This window comes from Phocoena phocoena, chromosome 2 (assembly GCF_963924675.1).
Source record: "Phocoena phocoena chromosome 2, mPhoPho1.1, whole genome shotgun sequence".
Taxonomy (NCBI): Eukaryota; Metazoa; Chordata; class Mammalia; order Artiodactyla; family Phocoenidae; genus Phocoena; species Phocoena phocoena.
The window spans coordinates 116,301,323-116,324,036 of NC_089220.1; the positions used below are offsets into that span (position 1 = coordinate 116,301,323).

The 22,714-nt window shown below is 42.0% G+C and overlaps 1 protein-coding gene across 2 annotated transcripts in view; it reads left to right on the forward strand.

The window, feature by feature from the left end:
* The first annotated feature begins 746 nt into the window (after nucleotides 1-746).
* ARID3B (AT-rich interaction domain 3B) overlaps nucleotides 747-22,714 on the forward strand; it is a 51,339-nt gene continuing 29,371 nt past the window's right edge. Inside the window, exons 1-2 of one of the 2 annotated variants that reach the window (XM_065872282.1) lie at nucleotides 747-838; nucleotides 3,425-4,071. In XM_065872282.1, the coding sequence (XP_065728354.1) occupies nucleotides 3,502-4,071 (570 nt within the window). In that variant the 5' untranslated portion in view covers nucleotides 747-838; nucleotides 3,425-3,501. Of the gene's footprint in view, nucleotides 839-3,424; nucleotides 4,072-22,714 lie in introns of those variants that run through there. The other variant, XM_065872281.1, reaches the window with a different exon arrangement.

The following is a 22,714-nucleotide window of genomic DNA, read 5'->3' on the forward strand; positions in this document are numbered from 1 at the left end:
TCCACAGTGACTCTGAATTTATCAAGATGGAAGATGGTTAGAGAAGAGAAAGTAAGACAAGGACCTGGATGCACATATTAGCAGATCATCTCTACAGAGGCGGTTAAATGGGCGGCAAAGTCTTACAAGTAAGCGTCAGAGAAGCAAGGGTTTTTACAAGAGGTGACAGTATATGGCACCTTGCCCCCACTTTTGGAACCTGGGAAGCGAGAATACTGACCCATGTGAGGGAGCTCCAGGGGACGCAGCATTCTCAGAGAACAGAGAAAAGCTGATCTGGAAGCGGGAATCTCAGAGGAAGATCGGTTTGAAGGTAGGAGGTTGGGGAGGCGACCGAAGCAGCAGAAAACCCTGACACTCCTTGTCCTTTATTTACCTTCCTCCCAACCTACCGCCCGCCCACGCTACACCAACCTCCACAACTAGAAAACACTCAGAAAATAGTGTAAGCAGACCGGCTCTTTTCAACTCCCCGCGGAAGTACTCACACCGGAACTCCTCCATGTCTGCGCTTCCCCATTGGCGGAAGCTTCCGCCAGCTTCTACTCACTTCCGCCCACGACTCAGTTGGGCGGGGCTTTCCCTAGAAGTCACTTCCGCCCGACCCCGCCCCTCGTTCCCTTTTTGGCCGTTTCCGGCCTCAGGCCCCGCCCCATAGCGTGTGACCCCGCCCCCTTCCCGCCCCGGGCCGGCAACCCGGCCCCGCGGCGCCGCTTCCGGTGCGGGCCCCGCCCCGGCTGTGGCCCCCGGCTGCGGAGAAGTCCGAAACGCAGCTGCCGCGCCGGGGCCTGAGTGGCTGCCTCTTCCACCGCTGGCGGATCCGGAGCGCCCCGTACAGGTAAGCCGCGCGGTGCCCAGCTCCCTCAGCCTTGGCGGGAGCGAGGGCTGTGGCAGGTGGAGGGGACGGCGTAGTAGGAGAGGCAGGTGTGTAGGGGAAGACGTGAAGACGCGGGCCAGTGGAGCACGGGGGCCAAGGAGGAAAAGTGAGAGCGCTGGGAGGAGCCCGGAGGCGCCCTCGCCCATTAGGGTGATATGAGATAAAGGGATGGGAAGAGTTAGGGGCCCCTGGGAACTGAGAGGGCTAGAATAGGTGGGGTTGGGACAATCTAAGAAGAGCCGGCGGATTGGCTGGGAGGGCTCAGTAGAGGTAAAAGTGATAGAGTTGGGTTGTGGGGGTATAAAGAATTTCGGGGGGTGGAGGTGTGGGGCTTAAAGGGGGCTGAGGCCAGAGGGATCCGGCAGCGAAGGTAGAGGGAATGGTGGGCGAGGCCGGCTTCAAAGCTGCAAGGAGTCCGTTGCGCCGGGCTTAGAGGTTCGGGAACTTTAGGAGAAATGAGGGAGGGAGCCGTGTGAAAAGATGGAGTGGATTTAGATTTCTGAGACCCAAGTTTTCTAAAAGTAGGCAGGTGGTATTGTTGTTTGGATCAACTAGCTGCTTAGGGACAGGGGAAAGATAGGCTCTTTGGGGGAGGGTGTGTGTATCGAGTTGTAGAACTGAGTCATCTCAGTCTTAACTAAAGAGGCTGTGAGACACCACCCCCTCTGCTGGGGACAGCATACAGAGAAGATGGTGCCACAAGATGAGAAGCAGTTGTTCAATGACTGGCAGGACTTGCATGAAAAATTATCCCGCTTGTGATTGATTGATGTTATAATGTTGTAAGGAGAATTAAAATGACCACCGAATTATTTTCTTTATTCTTTGGTTTACTTTTCTTTGACGCAAATTGTTTTTATTTTAAATGAACACTTTTGGCAACTGGATTTAATGTGGGTGTAAATCTTTGCATGCTTTGTTACACTATAAAAAGGGCTATAGCAGAATGAAAGTATTGCTTCCGGCATAACTCACTTTCTAAAGTGCCAAGAGAGGAAGTAAAGGGAGTAAGAGGCAAATTGGAATTTGAATCTTTCACAGAATGCAAAAGACAAAAGCAGTGCTTCTAAGATTAAACAGAAAATGAGAATTTTTAAATTTCTACTTTTTTGCCTAACTTTAAAAGTCCTACCATTTTTCTCTAACCCGGTTTTTTAAAAATGCCTAAATCCAAACAGTTTTTATTGCTAGGAGTGTGATTACTTCCCCATGAATTTTTGAAGATACCTAGATATTTAAGATTTTGGGTTTTTTTTTTTTTAATTTTTCTACCCAGTCCTAAAACAGTGGAACAACGCAAATATCAAGTCCCAACCTGTGCAGTGCAGCTTCTTCTTTCATGTGATGACAACGTTGTACGCCACGTTGCAAGTCCTGTTAACCTAAAATTTGCCCATGCATAGTAATCCATTCAGTTATGGAGACTTGCTGAGGAAGCGTAACTCAAGTGAGGTTTGCTGGGGATGGGGGCCTGGAAAGGAGGAAGGGAAGGGGGGTTGGTTAGAGGAGGAGAGGGTGTGAAAGGGGTGTGTGTTTGGAGACTGATTGGTAAGAATGCTGATAAACCTGCCCCCAGAATACTTTTGGCCTGAAAGCCTTTTCTTTTTGTATTCGTCATAGAATGTCATAGAAGTGAATCAGAAAGAAAGGGGATGTGAAGAGATTTACTAGGCTGTTTATAAAAAGAAGCTTTGCCTCCTTTACGCAATATTGATACCTGTTTCCAATTAATTACCTTAAAAATCTCCAGAGGAATTCCCCCCTGTTTGTTTTTTGAGTGCCCATTGCAATTTGAAACTCTTGCCTCCTTGCGTGTTTCCTTCTCTCATGTTGTTGAAATTGGATTCTTTTTGAGGCTATAATGTCTGGTTAGCATTGGCTCAGCCCACTCAAAAAGCAGGCTTGGCAGTTTGATCTGGGAAATTTTAAAAGTTTAAACCTAAGAGCAGTTTGCTAGGTTCTGCTTTTCTATGAGAGAAATCTTGCCATCTGCCTGTTAGCTCTGTGTCTTGCTTAGATGGTAATACCTTTCTCTGATGGGCCTGGGAACCTAAGCAATATTCTCTTTCTTGTAGGCAGGCCCTTCTTTCCCTTTTTTTAAATTATGGTTTTCATACTCGCAACCTCTGTACAGTGTAAACCCAGTTGCTTTTTCAGTAATAAACAGATTAATGTTTGATAATGTTGAGGAAGAGAGATCAGAACACAGATGTTTGCAGACTCAATGTCATCTGGATTTACTTCGTTTTAAACCCACAGTAGTCCACTGCAGCTGAGATTCATCCTGTATTTCTCCTCTTAAATCCTGTTCCTCTTCTGCATACTTTTCCTTACCCAACTCCCACCACCCCCTACCCTGCCCTACCCCCACCTCAAACTCCCACCACTTACTCATCTTAAAACTCAGGTTTACGGGCATATGTTTAATGCTCAGAACTCATACCCTTTACTGGAGAAAAGAAAACCTTTTTATACCTGCTTTACATTGTTGGTTTTTTCTTCCTTTTTCTTTTCTCCTTCTTTGTGGTTTCTATTAATCACTTAGAGGTTTACACCCAGTGTGCCTGCCGGGCTGTGCCCAGGTTCAGAGCCATGCCAATCGGTGGGTGAAGCTTGAGGCAGTGATGGAGCCACTGCAGCCTCAGCAGAAGCAGCAGCCGCCGCCGCAGCAGCCACCGCCGCCGCCACAGCCACCACACCTGGCTCCTCTGCAGATGGATGCCAGAGAGAAGCAGGTTCAGCAGATGAGAGAAACCCCGTTCTTGTATGCCCAGAAGCTGGTCACACAGCAGACTCACCTTTCTGCCACACCTGGGAGGCCTTCTGGCAGCCCTGCCCTGGGTCCCTTAGCCAGAGTTCCACCAGCCCCAGCAGTGGCCCGAGTGTTTGAACGGAGCAAGGTGAACTCAGAGCCTGTGAAAGAGGAAGGAGGTTTGGAAGATGAGGGTGGGGATGATGAAGTTGCAGAGGTGGCTGAGAAAGAGACCCAGGCTGCTTCAAAATATTTTCACGTGCAGAAGGTGGCTCGCCAAGACCCCAGAGCCGCACCCGTATCTGGTCTGCTTCCAGCACCAGAGCTCCCACCACATGGACAGCAAGCTAAAGAAGACCATACCAAAGATGCTCCTAAGGCCTCAGCTTCAGTCTCCACAGCAGGGCAGCCGGGCTGGAATCTGGATGAGCGGCTCAAGCAGGTCAGTCTTTCTGGTATGGGGGCATTATTCGTTCTCCCTAAAGACTAGCCAGGGAGAGGTACTGGACTGCCAGGGTCTGTGCCAGTCTGTGCCTTCTCAGCCTACTTCAGTGACCAGCAGCCTAGACGTGAATAGACTGAGTTTTTTCCTCATAGTTGTTTTCTTGATTAGAGCGGTGAAATGTGTGAGTTGCTCCTAATATAGATTGTTCCAAGTTTAATATGGAAGACCAAGTACAGTCTTCTTTTGTTCAAAGGAAGAATGAGGTTGCAGCAGTGTTACGAGGGATATCTAAAAATGAGACGTGTGGCTCTAATTTCAGTTTTTCTAATAGTAGTTTGATAAGAGAACAGTCTTGCCTAGCACAGTGTCTTAGCTCCAGGCTAACCCAGGATCATGCTTTTTAAGGTCAGTTTTGTTGTTTTGCTCCTAAACATAACTGATGAGAACCTTTTGCATTGTGTATATTTTCCAGCAAAGAGTCTTTAGACATGATTTCATTTCACCCTTATATCACCTCCTTTGAAACAGGGCAGGGTAGACCTCACAATTCCCTTTTTATTTTTTTACTTTTTTTTTGCTGTGCTCTGCGGCTTGCAGGATCTTAGTTCCCTGACCAGGGATTGAACCCAGGCAGTGAAAGTGCAGACTCCTAACCACTAGACCTCCAGGGAATCCCTCACAATTCCCTTTTGAGCCAAGGCAAGCTTCAGTGATTCCCAAACATGGCAGAGCATCAGAGTCATCTAGGGAGTTTTTAAAAATATAGATTCCAGGGTCCTAATGAATTATCCTAGGGGGTAGGGCCTAAGGAATCTGTGCTCTTTGCCTTCTAATTCTTCTTGTGTTTCTGCCTTGCCATGCCGCTTTTCTTCACCCAAAGAATGGGACTGATGATCAGTTCTTCCAGGCTAAGTGACTTGTTGGTGATTAGGCAGGGAGTTCATAATAAAGCTGGTAATATTTGGGTACTCCCCATAAGCACATACACTCCATGTGGTCCAGTGGTGCTGTTGAGAAATTAGTTGTGAAGGGCTATGGACTTACACAGGGCATCCGAGAAGTCATATGAGAAAGGTCCTTTGCAAACTGAAAACTCAGCATCTTTCTGTCAAGGCGCCCTGCCTATGCAGTTGTTTGCAGTAGATCCAAGAGCCAGCAAGGTGGGGTTCAAATCCCATCTCTTCCATCTATTACCCTTGTGATCCTTTGGTAGGGCTCAATTCCTTTGAGCCCTCTGTGAAATCAAGATAACGAAGCCTGCCTCCAAGGATGTTGTGAGGATTAACAGAACCAGCATGTGGTGGGTAGTAGTGCTCCAGGTGCTCTTTCATGCAAACAGTGCCATCCTCTGCTGCATCCACACAGACATGCTCGGAAGCAGGGGAGACGCTGAGATGCACAGAGGTTTTCCCTCAGATCACCAGGGAGGTAGTGGCAGAGCTCGGACTAGGATCAGAGAATGCCAGCTTCCCCGACAGCAGCAGCCTGGCCGCCAGCCCAGATCCGCCTCCCGGCTGATTGCTTTGGTTTAGCAAAACATCTGTGACTTGCCGGCAGCCCCCGCACTGCTGTGTGGTTGGCAGAGTTCCATGCTGGCCGCTGAGTCAGCTCCTAGTGGGATCCCGCCCTGACAGCACTGGGAAAGTTCAGGCCCGAGGTGGCTGGGCTGCCCCCGCCTTGGCAGCTGGCCAGCCTCTGCGTGTGTGCGGTCGTTCCTAGAAAGTACAGCCTCGTGCGAGGAACAAGTGGAGCTCCAGAGCCTGTCTGTCTTCAGGAAGTGCAGCAGGTGTTGAGGTCAAGCCATTAGAGCTTTGAAAAAAGACACTCTGCAGAAGTGGCGTGTGTGTGCACACACGTGTGCGCCATGCAGGCACCCAACACTGGTTCTAGACAGCATCAGCCCCGTAGCTCACAGCTCAGTGCTTGGGAGGCTGGCTGTTGGTTTCTGAAACCCTTTAAGTTCATTTTAAGTTTCCGAGGCATACTCACTAATTATAGACTGCCTGGCAGAGCACCTGCCAGAATGTTTTTAAATGCCAGCATAGCTGAGGCCTAATCTCGCACCCTAAATTTACCCTCCCCCTGGATTTGGTGATCAAGAGCTGGGTTAGGGGGTCACTGGGTAACAATGACTTTAAACCTTAGATGTGTACCTTCTTTTCTCCTTTTGAATTTAAGTTTTCAAGATTGATTTGGTCTGTGCCCTCCTCCTTTATCTAATCCTTCTCCTAACAGTGGTAAATAATGTGCTTGGGGATTTTTTAAATGTTTTAGTTGTGCTTTGGAAGGGGGACTAAAAAAAATATATCCTAACGGAGAGCCTTTAGAAACTACTACAAACTGTGAGACTAGCTTTTCTTAAAAATTATTCAAAGTCTTTTGTTTCTTATGCAGTTAACTTACAGAGAGCAGAAAAAGATCTTATTAATGGGTGACGGTGTCCATTTTGTTCTTTTACATAACAAACTTTTATCGAGGCTTCTTTAGGCCAGGTCTCTGCTCCAGGGGCTAAGGCATGCTTCTCCCTTGAAGAGCTCACCAGCTAGGTTTAGCAGAGGCAGTGTGGGAACTCAAGGGGGATTGAGTCTTGGGTTGCAACAATTCTGCTCTGTCCTGACTCAGTTAAAGCCCAACTGTCCAGTCTGAGCTATGCTGCAGATATTTTAAAACAGAGTTTTGTTTCAGATATTCATACACCAAGATGAAGTTGATTTTGTCTACAGCATAGCTAACATAGCTTGGTAAATCAACAGAAATACTCAAAAGTATTTACAAGATTTGGGGCTGGTGTGGGGGCCGCAGCGGGCATCTGCCAACTGCAAAGCAAAATTTGGAACACTTAAGGGCTCCACAGATTATCTTTTGTTTCTGATATCACATTCTTATAACATGTAAAGTCAAAATTATTTCATGTTTTCTCCTTGAAGAAACTCTTAGAAAGTAATTTGCTTCTCAAGGCCTGGATTGTTAGAGTGTGGCATCCTCTGACACCAGAGTGATGGGAAGATGGATAATGCCATTGAGCCAAGCTTCTAAAACCCATCAGATTTCGATGGGCAGAGTAAGTAATTGTAAAACAAGACAGCAGAGAGCTGAGTGTCCCTTCTCTCAAGGGAGATCAGTAGAAGCCTGTCAACATACAACCAGCTAGGGGTGTTGCTGGCCTGTTAGGGGTGGTCTTCTGTCCTGGAAAGAGAGCAGTTCAGGCAGTGCCGGCTTTGTCTGTCTTGAGCCCATTAATGGAGCCAGTTTTCCAGAAGGGCATAGACTCCTTCCCATAGGATAGGAAGGAAGATGAATGATGGCTTAATGGGCATATGAGAGCCAGAGAGTGTGTCTGATTTTTCTGTATATGTTGGCAGTCTCTTGGATTACTGAGTGTGAGAAGGAGGAAGGTTGACTGACTGCTTGGTCTCCAGAATCCATTACCAAGAGTTCCTCTAGGTAGTGAGGTGTGGTCTCTCGGGCTAGGCCTACTTTTCTGGGTACGCACTGCATGTCTTTGGAACATTTGATGCTTTTAGTAAAGATTGTGCAGACTATTACCTGAAAATAAATAAGATCATGAGCTTTCTCCACTTTCTTTGTAGGTCACTTTGCATGGCCTTAGCTCCGATATTCATAGTGGAATCCATCTAGATCAGTGTTTCTCAATTGGAGGTGATCTCCCCAACCCCTCCTTCTCACAAGGGATGTTTGGCAAAGTCGAGAGATATGTTTAGTTGTCATGACTGGGGCAGGTGGAGCTGTACTGCTGACATCGCGTGGGTGGAGGCCAGGGATACTACTAAACGTCCTGCAATGCACAGGACAGTCCCCCACAACAAAGAATTATCTGGCCCCCAAATGTCAGTAGCGCCAAGGTTGAGAAACCCTGCTTTAGACTGTGTAATTGGAACGAGAACATATGCTGTGCTTTCAGACACTGCCCTAGACTCTTCCTTTGTGTTTTGGTCCTGGGAACTGAAGTGTTTGGCAACCTTGAGTTTTCTTCACTTCTGTTTTCAGTATCCGTGCTGAGTTTGTGTCTTCTGTCGTCATCTGGGTGAGCAGACTGTCCATCACTTGGGGGAGGATTGGGACCTAGAACTTGCGCTCTCTTATTTGGCTCTGTCAGTGGCTCTTCAGCCTGGTGTTCCATGATATCTAAGATGTCAGTGGTGATTTGTGAGAGCGCTCGGTCGCCCTTCTAGACTTTAACCCCAAAAGGTCAAGGCATAAATACTCAGCAAACTTGTTATGTAGTAAAAGATGTAATTATTAAGTCAGCATTGGTTTTGGAGCCAAAAGATGTGGATTTAGATCCTAACTCCACCATTTGCTTGCTATAGTGCTTGGCACAGATGTCCTACCCTACCTTTCTGAGCCCATGCATACATCTCTCCCAGAGGATGATAATCCTCTCTTGCCATCCTCAGGGAGCAATTTTAAAGATATTACAAAGATGGAAGAAGAAAATGAGTGTGAAAGATCTTTGTAAAATTTATACCATTAGGCAAAGATTAGGTTGAATTGTCATTAGCACCTAAATACTTTTTGTAGCTGTAATTTTTCAATTTTTACTATCTTTGTAGGGTAAGATGTTCCATAAATCTTAGTGCTCTAAAGCAAGTCCTTTTCAAATTTTCTAGAACTGTGACCAAACTCTAGTATTCTAGGGTTCTCTGAAGCATTTCAGGATTATGTGAGTTAAAGCCATTGCACTCTTGAAGCTGCTTCTTTCCATATTAAAATAGGGATATTTCTCCTTTAGGTAGAAGTAAGCTTTGTTTATGTTGAATTCTTATAAATACATGATTAGGGACTTAACTTGGGTCTTTATCTTTCTTAGCAAAGACTAATCCCTCCATGTGTGTCCCAGATCCCATCCCCTCCTAATTTTCAGGGGCCTGCTTCATCAGTGAACCCATTTCCCTGACTCTTGGAACTCTCTTCTGAAGTTCATTCCACACTAACACATGTTCTGCTATCCCCAAATTAAAAAAAAAAAAGTCTCCTTTTAATCAGTAAATCTGCCTGATTTGATTGCTACCAGGAAATGAGAAGTCACTTTTTATTTTTTTTATTTTAATTTTATTTTTTTTGGCCATGACACTTGGCTTGTGGGATCTTAGTTCCCTGACCAGGGATCAAACCTGGACCTTCTGCAGTGAAAGTGTGGAGTCCTAACCACTGGACTGCCAGGAAATTCCCGAGAAATCACTTTTTAAAAATTTTCCCTTGACTGCACGTCTCTTTCCAACATGTGCTGTAGTCCTGACTATCCACGCACTTACCACAACAAAGCCTCTCGGAAATCGTTTGCACTCCGTACCTCCACTTTGTCACCTTCTGCTCACCCTCAACACACTTCAGTCTGGCCTCTCTCTCTTCCATATCCCTGAAGTTCCTCTTGGTAAGGCCTCCTAGTGATCACCATGTTTCCAAGCCCCGCCTGCTCTCACCTCATTTGATTTCTCTGTAGTATTGAATTCAGTAGACACCTCTCCTTGAAACATTTCCGTTTCTTCCTTTCTGTAGCCTCTCCATTGGCTTATTTTCTTTAACCTCTTTCTCTTCTTCTATCTAACCTCTAGAACTCAGAACTCAGTTTTAAACCCTCTTCTTTATATGCTTTCCCTGGGCAATTTCTTTAAGTACTATCCACAAGCCACTGACTCAATGTGCATTGTTTGAGCCCATGTTTCCATTCTGAGTTCAATGGATATATTCCCAACTACCTTCTTGGGATGTTTTACTTAGATGTTTTACTGGCACCTCACGTTTAATACATGTAACTCTTAATTTCCAACCTACTCCCACGCAATTATTTCCTCTATTTTCCTTCTCTGTAAAGGGCATTTCTACCCACTTGGTCATTCATATCAGAAACCTTAGAGCTGACTATCTTTGTATACCTCCTACTCTGTCACTCCATCTGGTAATGCCCAGGTTATCACCAATTCTTATCAGTTCTTCCATCTAAATATCTAGAATCCTGCCACTTCTCTTCTCCACCATCACCTACTTGACCCACGCTTCTTACCTACTGTTGTAACTATCAACAAGTTTCTGTGTCTTCCCTCCTCCATTCTCATTCTCCACACAGCAGCTAGAGTGATCTTCTAAAAACCAGATCAGATTATGTCACTACTTTAGTGCCCTCGAAGTTTGTCATCAGTTGCTCTAATTGTAAAACCCCAAATCTGCATAATCTGATCCCTGCCTGCTTCTCCAGCCTTATTTTTGCCAGTATCCTGACCTGTCACTGTATTCCAGTCACCCTGGCCTTTGCAATGCTAGTCGTTCTGCCTAAAACACTCCTTCAGGCTCTTACCCCAGCTTCCGTTTTCACCTTAAACATCACTTTCTCAGAGGCACTGTCTTAATCTTTAGTGTAGGTCATGTTACAGGCGTACCTTGGAGATACGGCGGATTCGGTTGTGTATATCACAATAAAGGAAGTCACATGAATTTTTTGGTTTCCCAGTGCATATAAAAGTTATGTTTACATTATACTGTAGTCTAGTAAGTGTGCAATAGCATTATATCTAGAAAAACAGTGTACATACCTTAATTTAAAAATGCTTTATGGATAAAGCATACTAACCATTATCTGAGCCTTCAGCAAATTGTAATCTTTTTGTGATAGTAACATCAGAGATCACTGATCACAGATCACCATAACAAATATAATAATAATGAAAAAGTTTGAAATATTTCAAGAATTACCAAAATGTGACACAGAGACATGAAAGTGAGCAGATGCTACTGGAAAAATAGCACCAATAGGTGTGCTCCAGGGAGGTCCGCTCGGTGCTTTGTGACGGCCTAGAGGGGTGGGACAAGGAGGGTGGGAGGGAGGCTCAAGAGGGAGGGGATGTGGGGATGTATGTATACTTATAGCTGATTCACTTCGTTGTACAGCAGAAACTAACACAACATTGTAAAACAAGTATACTCCAATAAAGATAAAAATTTTAAAAACTGGTGTGCTCAACGCAGGGTTATCACAAACCTTCAGTTTCTAAAAACAATGGAGTACCTGCAAAGCGCAGTAAAGCAAAGCACAATAAAATGAGGTATGCCTGTATATGTTGTCACTGAACATTATACTTTGTGTGGTTTGTTTGTTATGAGTCCTGTAATAGATGGTAAGCTCTAAGAGGACGGGGACCTTGTCTGTTTTGCTTATCATTGTGTCCCAGCACCCAGCAGAATAATGTCAGATAATAGGCGCTGCATAAATATTTGTTTCCTCTGCTTTCTTTTAATTTGCCCTGGTTGGTTTTTTTTTTTTATGTGAAGAGCACCATTTCATTTCTTTAAAAAAATGCTTTTTTATTTTAAGAGCAGTTTTAGGTCACAGCAAAATTGAGCAGAAACTGCAGTGATTTCCCATATACTCTCTGCCCCCACACATGCACTGCCTCCCCACTATCAAAATCTGCACCAGAGTGCTGCATTTGTTATAGTCGATGAACCAACACTGAACCATCATTATCACCCAAAGTCCATAGTTTACATTGGGGTTCACTCTGTGGGTTTTGACAAATGTACAATGACATGAATCTACCGTTATAGTAACATACAGAGCAGTTTGGTTGCCCTAAACATCCTCTGTGCTCCAGCTATTCATACCAACCTTTTCAGATTGGCTTCTTTCACTTAGTAATATGCACTTCAGTTTCCTCCATGTCTTTTCATGGCTTGATAGCTCATTTCTTTTTAGCACCAAATAATATTCCGTTGTCTGGATGTGCCACAGTCTGTTTATCCATTCAGCTACTGAAGGACATTTTGGTTGCTTCTAAGTTTTGGCATGTATGAATAAAGCTACCATAAACATCTGTGTACAGGTTTTTGTTAGACATAAGTTTTGAACCCATTTGTGTAAATAACAAGGAACATGATTTCTGGATTGTATTCAAAGAGTATGTTTCGTTTTATAAGAAACTGTCAAACTGTCTTACAGAGTGGCTGTACCATTTTGCATTCCTACCAACAGTGAATGAGAGTTCCTGTTACTCCACATCCTTGCCAGCATGTCGTGGTGTTAGTGTTGGGGATTTTGGTCATTTTGTTTAAATTGAATTTTCATTGAGATAATTGTATATTCACGTGCAGTTCTAAGAAATAATTTAGAGAGATTCCTGTACACTTTGTCCAGTTTTCCCCCAATGGTAACATTTCATAAAACTGTAGTATACTGTGACAGCCTGGATATTGACATTGATATGATCCACTGATCTTATTTAGATTTCGTAAGTTTTACTTGTACTCTGTGTGTCTGTCCTGTTTTTAAGCCTATTTAGTTGTATGTTTAACACATCTGAAATTCTTTTTACTTAACAAATGCGTTTGAAGCTGCAGATTTCTCTCAAAGTTGCTCTTTTGCTGTATCCCACAAGTTTTGATATGCAGTGCTTCCATTAGTTAGTACTAAACGTTTCAAAATTTCAGTTGTGATTGATTCTTTAACCCACGAGTTGTTCGAAAGTATTTTTTAGTTTTCAAATACGTAGGTTTTATCTTTTTAAAAAACATTATGGCTTATAATTAAGCTCTAACCATCGTTGTTAGAGAACTGGTGCATTATCAGTTTTCTGGGATTTGTTGTGATATCCTTTGTGTTGGCCTTGTGTATGATTAGTTTCTATAAATTCTCCATATGTGCTCGGAAAGAATGTATATTCTATATTTAATAGAGGTGGGGTTGTATAGCTGTATGTTGGATCAAGCTTTTTAATTGTGTTATTCAGATCTTCCTTATCCTTACTAAGTTTGTGTGATCACTTTCAGAAAGAGGTGAATTTAAATATTCCGGTGTAAGACTGGCTTTCTTTCTTTCTTTTTTTTTTTTTTTTTTTTTTTTTTTTTGCAGTACGCGGGCCTCTCACTGTTGTGGCCTCTCCCGTTGTGGAGCACAGGCTCCGGACGCGCAGGCTCAGCAGCCATGGCTCACGGGCCCAGCCGCTCCACGGCATGTGGGATCTTCCCGGACTGGGGCATGAACCCATGTCCCCTGCCTCGGCAGGTGGACTCTCAACCACTGCGCCACCAGGGAAACCCGTGACTGGCTTTCTTTTGATTAGTATTAGTGCATTTTTTCCTTGTACATTCCAGTCTTTATATTTTGAGACCACATACAAAAGACCTATAATCTGTCTTTTTTATTAGGTTAGTTTAATTTAATCCATGTAGTTATTAGAACTGGTGATACATTTGGACCTATTTCTGCCCTCTAACTTTGGATTTCCAGTTTAACCATACTTTTTCTTTGCTTCTTGTTTTCTCCTTTCCTGTCTTTTGTTCGCTTGATTGAATATTCTTTTCTTTTTATTTTAAATTAATGAATTTATTTATTTTTGGCTGTGTCGGGTCTTCGTTGCCGTGCGCAGGCTTTCTCTAGTTGGGGCGAGCGGGGGCTACTCTTCTTTGTGGTGCACAGGCTTCTCACTGTGGTGGCTTCTCTTGTTGCGGAGCACAGGCTCTAGGTGCACGGGCTTCAGTAGTTGTGGCACGCAGGCTCAGTAGTTGTGTCTCACAGACTCTAGAGTGCAGGCTGAGTTGTTGTGGTGCAGCAGGCTTAGTTGTTCCACAGCATGTGGGATCCTCCTGAACCAGGGCTCGAACCCGTGTCCCCTGCATTGGCAGGTGGATTCTTAACCACTGTCTTTTTCTCCTTTACTGGCTTAGAAGTTCTATTCTTTTGTTGATTAGATTTAGACTTTCATTACTGACTTTTATACTGCTTTCTTTTTTATTAATTAATTAATTTATTTATTTATTTGGCTGCACGGGGTCTTAATTGTGGCACTCGGGTTCTTTGTTGCTGTGTGTGGGATCTTCGTTACGGCATGTGGAATCTTTAGTTGCAGCACGTAGGATCCAGTTCCCTGACCAGGGATTGAACGCAGGCCCCCTGCATTGGGAGTGTGGAGTTTTAACCACTGGACCACCAGGGAAGTCCCCTACACTACTTTTAAACAATATTAGGATCTCAGAAATTCTAATGTAGCTTCTGCCTCTCCACTTCCATCATCTAATATTCCAATTTGTTTTACCCCCACCCCCAAATTAGGGTTTTTTTTTTTCCCCTACCAGTCAATAGTTATTTAAACTTCCCAACAAGTTTATCCATCTTTTTTTTCACCATTACTTCTTATATCCCATTCTTTCCCTTTGGGTTCAGTCTTCCTTTTTTAGTAACTCTTTTAGCAGAGATTTGTATATAGTAAACTCAGTCTTGGTATGCCTGAAAAATTTTTTTTAAATGTATGTCTTTCTTGGGACTTCCCTGGTGGTGCAATGGTTAAGAATCTGCCTGCCAGTGCAGGGGACACAGGTTCAGTCCCTTGTCTGGGAAGATCCCACGTGTCACGGAGCAGCTTAGGCCGTGTGCCACAACTACTGAGCCTGTGCTCTAGAGCCTGCGAGCCACAACTCCTGAGCCCACGTGCCTAGAGCCCGTGCTCCGCAACAGCAGAAGCCACTGCAATGAGAAACCCGTGCACCACAACGAAGGGTAGCCCCTGCTTGCCACAACTAGAGAAAGCTCTTGAGCAGCAACAAAGACCCAGTGCAGCCAATAAATAAAACTAATAGAAAATAAAAATAAATGTATGTCTTTCTTTATCTTGCCCTTATTCTTGTACAATTGTTCACAGCTTTAGATTCTAGATTGACCATTATTCATCTTAACGCTTTGAGGATATGATCCCATTTGTCTCCTAGCAACTATTTTTGCTGTTGAGAAGTCTATTATCAGTTTAATTGTCACTGTTGTGAATCTTTTTTTCCTCTTTCGTGGCTTTAAAATTTTTACTGACTCTGCTATTTTGCACTTGTACTAGTGTTCTGGGTTTGAACATATTTTTATTTACCCCACTTGGGCCTTGATCTGCTCCTTCAACCTGGTTTGTGTCATTTTTTTTTCTTGGCTGCTATTTTTCCTTGACCACTATTCCTTTTTTTTTCTTTTTAAAAAGTATTTATTTATTTGGCTGTGTTGGGCCTTAGTTGCGGCACATGGGCTCTTCATTGCGGCACGCAGGCCTCTCTCTAGTTGTGGTGTGTGCGGTCTCCAGAGTGCGTGGGCTCAGGAGTTGCACCCTGTGGGCTTAGTTGTCCCGCAGCATGTGGGATCTTAGTTCCCTGACCAGGGATCAAACCCATGTCCCCTGCACTGGAAGGCGGACTCTTAACCACTGGACCACCAGGGAAGTCCCTTGACCACTATTGTAATAGAAGTATTTGAACCTTCTCATTTAGCCTTATTTGTATCCTTTCTTTTATAACCTTATCTCTTTATGTCTTTCTCCTGCATTCTGGAATATTTTCACATTCTGTTTTCCAGTTTCTAATTCTCTCTTCAGCTCTGTCTATACTACTTAATCACTTTAAAAAAAGTTTATCTTAATATTGTGTTTTAATATCAGTTCTTTTTTAGTTTTAAAAAATCTGCCTCTTCTTACCATGTGGTTTCTATTTCTTCCTTTAGCTCTTTGAACATCTTTAACTTTTTTTTTTTTTTTTTTTGCGGTACGCAGGCCTCTCACTGTTGTGGCCCCTCCCATTGTGGAGCACAGGCTCCGGACGTGCAGGCTCCGTGGGCATGGCCCACGGGCCCAGCCGCTCTGTGGCATGTGGGATCTTCCCGGACTGGGGCACAAACTCGTGTCCCCTGCATCGGCAGGGGGACTCTCAACCACTGCGCCACCAGGGAAGCCCTGAACATCTTTAACTTTTAAAAAACTTTATATGGACTTGTTAAAACTCTTTATTATGGGAATTTCATCTATACAAAAGAAGAGAATGGTAACGAACCACCTGTGTCCTTTGCCCAGCTTTTAGCAGTTACCAACCAACATTCTGCCATTGTTTAAACATGCTTGTTTTTGTTTTTTTTTAATAAATTTATTTAATTTATTTATTTATTTTTGGCTGTGTCGGGTCTTTGTTGCTGTGCGCGGGCTTTCTCTAGTTGCGGCGAGCAGGGGCTATTCTTCATTGCAGTGCACAGGCTTCTCGTCGCGGTGGCTTCTCTTGTTGCAGAGCACGGGCTCTAGGTGCGTGGGCTTCGGTAGTTGTAGCATGTGGGCTCAGTAGTTATGGCTTGCGGGCTCTAGAGCACAGGCTCTGTAGTTGTGGCACACGGGCTTAGTTGCTCCACGGCATGTCGGATCTTGCCAGACCATGGCTCAAACCTGTGTCCCCTGCATTGGCAGGTGGATTCTTAACCACTGAGCCACCAGGGAAGCCCTAAACATGCTTGTTTTTTATTTATTTATTTATTTTATTTTTTGCGGTACACGGGCCTCGCACTGTTGTGACCTCTCCCGTTGCGGAGCACAGGCTCCAGACGCCCAGGCTCAGCGGCCATGGCTCACGGGCCCAGCCACTCCGCGGCATGTGGGATCCTCCCGGACCAGGGCACAAATCTGTGTCCCCTGCATTGGCAGGTGGACTCTCAACCACTGCGCCACCAGGGAAGCCCCAACATGCTTGTTTTAAAGATGCTTTTAGAATGTCTGTATGTGTATAGGTGAGTCACTTTGCTGTACAGTAGAGATTGGCACAACATTGTAAATCAACTATACTTTGATAAAAAAAACATTAAAGGTGCTTTTCGATTATTTTATTATTACCTCTAATTCTTGGGGTGCAAGTTTTCCTTGTGTCATGTTACTCTCCCCTTTGATGGTTTGTTTCCTCTTGCAGTGGTTTGTTTTTGTTTCTGTTTTTCAGTGTAATCCTATTTTGAGTTGGGATTTGTTTCCATGGGAGTCCCATGTGTTTTGGATTATGGAAGCATTCCTAAGGGGAGCTTTGTTTTCTCCCCTGCTGGGGCCCTACAAGTTTAGCTGGTTGCCATTGGTTTGGGGTATGAATTTGGAGTTTACATTTGTACCTGGTGAGAGCCTGGGTTTCCATTTCTTATGGACCCTCTTTTTCCATGTGGACCCTAGCAGATGGCAATGTTCGTCACTTCTTCTCCAGGTTGGTGGGCAGTTTTTTAGGCCCTAGTTCATGGGAGGGTGGAAGCGTAGTCCTTCCTGGCCTCTGGCTTTATGCATTTATCTCAGCTCTGGTTCCTGGCATGCAGGAGGCCTGCAGCCTGGACTCTTCTCCCGTAGGGGTGATTAAATCCCCAGTACTCAGCCCTCAGCTGTTAAAAACTATATCTAGGTCCCTTTTCCCTTGAGCCCTTCAGCTTCGGTGCCTGCTCACTGCTCTCTGATTCCTTCCTTTTTGTTTCTGGCACTGTGCGCTCTTGGTTTCAAGCTTAGCTATGTGTGTAAGGGGTGTGGAGTGTTAAATTTTATCTAGCATGTCTATGAGGTTTTCTTTGGAGACGGGGAGGTGGTAGAGTTGCTCCACATCAGACTATCCTCGCTCATGATTCTGTTTGCTACTTTGGTTTTTTGCTTGTTTGTTTTTGATTTTTAATAGCTTGGACTTTTTAAAATCTCTCCTGTGCTGGATATTTGCCTTATTTCAATGAGTTGTGTGAAGTAAGCCCTGATATTATCCCCCCTTTACATGTTTGTTTTATTTTACAGATGAGGAAAGAAGGGTGAAATGGGCTGCTTGTGATCTTGGAGTTGGGAAGCTGGGCTATGAACACAGGTGGTCCGACTTCTGCCTCCATGCCTCTCCTCTTCCTATTCCAGAGAGAGCAGGGCAAGGATACTCTTTTCTCAGTGGTTTCATTACTCTAAAAGTAACTTTATTTTTTCTGATTTTCCAAGTAATTCACACTCATTTTAGAGAATATAAAAATTTGTAAAGAAGAAAATATAATCACCACAACCATTATAACTTAGGTATAAATGTAAACATTTTCTTGTATTTCCTTTGTGTTTTGTTTTAAATGCCTATTACAGGCATATTTTTCTGGTTTTATTTTTGTGCCCAACCTTTATTACCTAACAGCCCATGAGCAATTTTTATAAAATGTTTATTATTTTAAAGTGTTATTTTAAAATAGTTTAATTTTTAAAAAACATATTACCGAAGTTATATTGACTCAAATAATTTTTAAAGTACAGAAATGTGTAAAGTAAAGGTCGGCCTTACTTTCCACAGGTCATTGTTGTTAACAGTTTGGCCTATACCTTTTTAGAGCTTTTTCTCTTCACAAATACATTTGCTTGTTTTTAACAACTTACTTTTTATTCAGGAGTTTTACAACTTTTTTACTCAGTATTATGACTGTACTTTGATGCGTGTTTATAAAGATTTATTTATTAATGTTTTTATAATCATATCTCAAAATTATATAAGTAATGTGAATAGATGCTCATGAAAAATTGAAACAATATAGGAAAATACAGAGTGAAAACTTATAGTTTTAAAACATATTGTAGTGTTCTGTTGCCTACTCTGCTCCCTCCCATCCCAGAGAAGGCCACAGTTTGGCATGAATCAGCTTCTGTGGCTGTTTCTGTATATTTACCTATTTAATGTGTAGTCACAGAATGTGTGAGAGTATGTGTGTTTAGTATAAATACAAACTATCTTTGTAGATGCCGTTTGACCCTTTGCCCTTCTGTCTTTATTTCTGTGGTAGGATAGATTATTCTAGAAGTTGAATTTGCTGCATCAGAGGGTATATGTATATTACTATCTTTTCATATGTTTATTTGCCTTTTGTATTTGTTCTGTGACTTACCCTGCTTGTAGCCTTTGCCCATTTTTCTTTCTTTTTTTAACTGTGAAAAGCACATGAGATTTACTCTAACAAATTTTTAAGTGTATAGTTCACAGTATTAACTGTAAGCATAAGGTTGTACAGTAGATCTTTAGAACTTTTCCATTTTGCATGACTGAAACTTATACCCATTGAACAGCAGCTTCCCATTTCCCATTCTTCTCCCCTCAGCCCCTGGCAACCACCATTATACTTACTGCTTCAGTGAGTTTAGCTACTTTAGATACTTCATATAAATGGGAGTGGCTTATTTCACTTTGTTTACATTTATTTAAATTTTTATTGACATGTTTACATTATTTAGCATAATGCCCTCCAGGTTCATCCATGTTATCACATATTGCAGAATGTCCTTTTTTGTGACTGAATAATATTCCATAGTGTGTATAAACCACGTTTTCTTTATCCATTCATCCATTGATGGACGCTTAGGTTGATTCTGTATCTTGATTATTGTGAATGGTGCTGCAATGAGCATGAGAGTACAGATATCTCTTCAAGATCCTGACTCCAGTTCTTTTGATTAAATACCCAGAAGTGAATATTGCTGTATCATATGGTAGTTCTATTTTTTATTTTTTCAGAAATCTCTATACTCTTTCCCACCAACAGTGTACAAGGATTCCAGTTTCTCCACATCCTCTTCAATACTTGTTAATTTCTGGCTTTTTGGTTGTTTGTTTTTTATAATGGCCATCCTAGCAGATGCAAGGTGATATCTTGTGCTTTCAGTTTGCATTTCCCTGATGATTAGTGATGTTAAGCATCTTTTCATATACATATTGGCTATTTATGTGTCTTCTTTGGACAAATATCTATTCAAGTCTTTTGCCCACTTTTTACTTGGGTTATTGGTTTTGGAGGAGTTGTCAAGTTGTAGGAGTTCCTTATATCTTTTGGATATTAATCCCTTATCAGTTGTATGGTTTGCAGATATTTTATCCCACTCTCTAGGTTTCCTTTTCACTCTGTCTCCTTTATCTCCTTTACTGTGCAAAAGCTCTTTACTTTGATGTAGTCCCATTTGTCTATTTTTGCTTTTGTTGGCTGTACTTTTGGTGTCATATCTAAGAGATCGTTGCCAAAACTAATGTCATGAAGCTTTCATCCTATATTTTCTTCCAGGAGCTTTACAGTTTCAGGTCTTACATCTAAGTCTTTAATCTTTTTTTTTTTTTTAAGATTTTTTGATGTGGACCATTTTTTTAAGTCTTTATTGAATTTGTTACAATATTGCTTCTGTTTTATATGTTGGTTTTTTGGCCGTGAGGCATGTGGGATCTTAGCTCCCCGACCAGGGATCAAACCCACACCCCACACGTTGGAAGGCAAGGTCTTAATCACTGGACCGCCAGGAAAGTCCCAAGTCTTTAATCATTTTGACTTGATTTTTTATGTGTGGTGTAAAATAGGATCCATTTTCATTCTTTGCATGTGGATATCCAGTCTTCCCAACACCATTTGTTGAAGAGACTGTCATTTCCCCATTGCGTATTCTTGGCATCCTGTCAAAGATCAGCTGACTGTATGTACGTAGGTTTATTGCTGGGTTCCGTATGCTATTCCATTGGTCTATTTGTCTGTCTTTATGCCAATACCATGCTGTTTTGATTACTGTAGCTTTGTAATATGCTTTGAAATCAGAACGTGTGAGGCATCAGATTTGTTCATCTTTCTCAAGATTGTTTTAGCTATTGGGGATCCTTTATGGTTCCATAAGAATTTTAGAATTGTTTTTTCTCTTTCTGTTAAGAAGTGCCCTTGGGATTTTGGTAGGGATTGCATTGAATCTATAGATCAGTTTTGGGTAGCATGGATATTCTAACAATATTCAGTTCCTCCAATCTATGAACACAGGATGTCTTTCCATTTATCTGTATCTTCTTTGTTTTCTTTCAGTAATGTTTTGTAGTTTTCAGTGTACAAATCTTCCATTTCCTAAGTTAGATTTATTCCTAGGTATTTTGTTCTATTTGATTCTATTGTAAATGGGATTGTTTTTCCTAATTTTCTTCTCAGGTTGTTTGTTGTTAATGTACAGAAACAAAACTGATTTTTGTATGTTGATTTTGTATCCTGTAACTTTCTGGAATTCGTTTATTAGATCTAACAGTTTGTGTGTATGTTGTGTGTGTGTAATCTTTAAAGTTTTCTACATATAAGAGCATATCATCTGCCAACAGAGGTAATTTTATTTTTTCCTTTCCAGTTTGGATGCTTTTTTACTTCTTTTTTTGCCTAATTGCTCTAGCTAGGGCTTCCAGTACTATGTTGAATAGAAGTGGTAAGAGTAGGCATCCTTGCCTTGTTCCTGTTCTTAGAGGAAGAGCTTTTAGTTTTTCACCATTGAGTATGATGTTAGCTGAAGACTTTTCATACATGGCCTTTAAAATGTTGAGGCCATGCATTCGTTTCCTGGTTTGTTGAGTATTTTTATCATGGAAGGGTGTTAAATTTTGTCAGATTCTTTTTCTGCATCTATTGAGATAATTGTGATTTTTATCCTTTGTTCTGTTAATGTGGTATAGCACATTGATTGATTTTTGTATGTTGAATCATCCTTGCATCCCAGGGATCAGTCCTGCTTGGTCATGGTATATGATCCTTTTAATGTGCTCTCAAATGTGGTTTGCTAATAGTTTATTAAGGATTTTACATCTGTATTCATCGGGTAGTTTTCTTGTAGTGGCATTTTTTGGCTTTGGTATCAGGGTAGTGCTGGCCTCATAAAATAAGTTTAGAAGTATTCCCTCCTCTTCAATTTTTGGGAAGAGTTTGGGAAGGATTGGTGTTTTAATTCTTTAAATGTTTGGCAGAATTTACTTGTGAAGCCATCTGTTCCAGGGCTTTTCTTTGTTGTGGGGTTTTTGATTACTGATTCAGTCTCCTTACTAGTTATAGGTCTCTTCAGATTTTCTGTTTCTTCATGATTCGGTCTTGGTAGGTTGTAAGTTTCTGAGAATTATCCATTTCTTCTAGACTATCCAGTTTGCTTGCATATAATTGTTCACAGTAGTCTCTTATAATCCTTTTTATTTCTGTGGCATTGTTGTAATGTTTCCTCTTTCATTTCCGAATTTGTCTTCTCTTTTTTATCTTAGTTTAGCTAAAGGTTTGTCAATTTTGTTCATCTCTTCAAACAACCAACTGTTAGTTTCGTTGATGTTTTTCTGTTCTCTGTTTTGTTTATTTCTGCTCTAATCTTTATTATTTCCTTCCTTCTGCTAACTTTGGGCTTAGTTTGTTCTTCTTTTTCTAGTTCCTTGAAGTATAGTTAGGTTGTTTATTTGACATCTTTCTTGTTTTTTAATGTAGACTTTTATTACTACTATAAACTTCTCTCCTAATACTGCTTTTGCTGCATTCCATGAGTTTTGGTATGTTGTGTTTTTGTTGCCTTTACCTGGCTTTCTATTCTGTTATCCTTTTCTTATTGATATGTAGTAGCTCTTTTGCATAGATCCTTGTCTTTGTGTTTCAAGTATTTTTCACACTTGTTGGTCTTTCAACTTGATTGTAGTTCTTTCATCAGGTAGTTTAAATTTTAAATTTTTGATGTTGCTAAATCTATTGATTTTTTTCCCTTGATGGTTTCTGTCATACTTAAAAAGGCCCTCCCATCCCCAATATTATAAAATATATATAGTTATTATTTTATGGTTGTATTTTTTATATGTAGATATTAACTGCATCTTGAATTAATGGGAAGGATGTGAAGTAGGGATCAAACTCCTTTAAAAGGCAGTGTTAAATGGCTGCAGTGTTCTGTCATGTGGATAGCACCTTCATGTGTTGCCTGTGCCCTTATTGTCACACCTTTAGGCTATTGTAAGTTTTTCCTATTATTAAAAATACAATCGTACTATATTTCTAGTTGCTTCTTTCAGGTAGATTCATAGAACAGAATTACAAGATCAGGAGAGACTAAGAAAGTAAGGCAGTTAC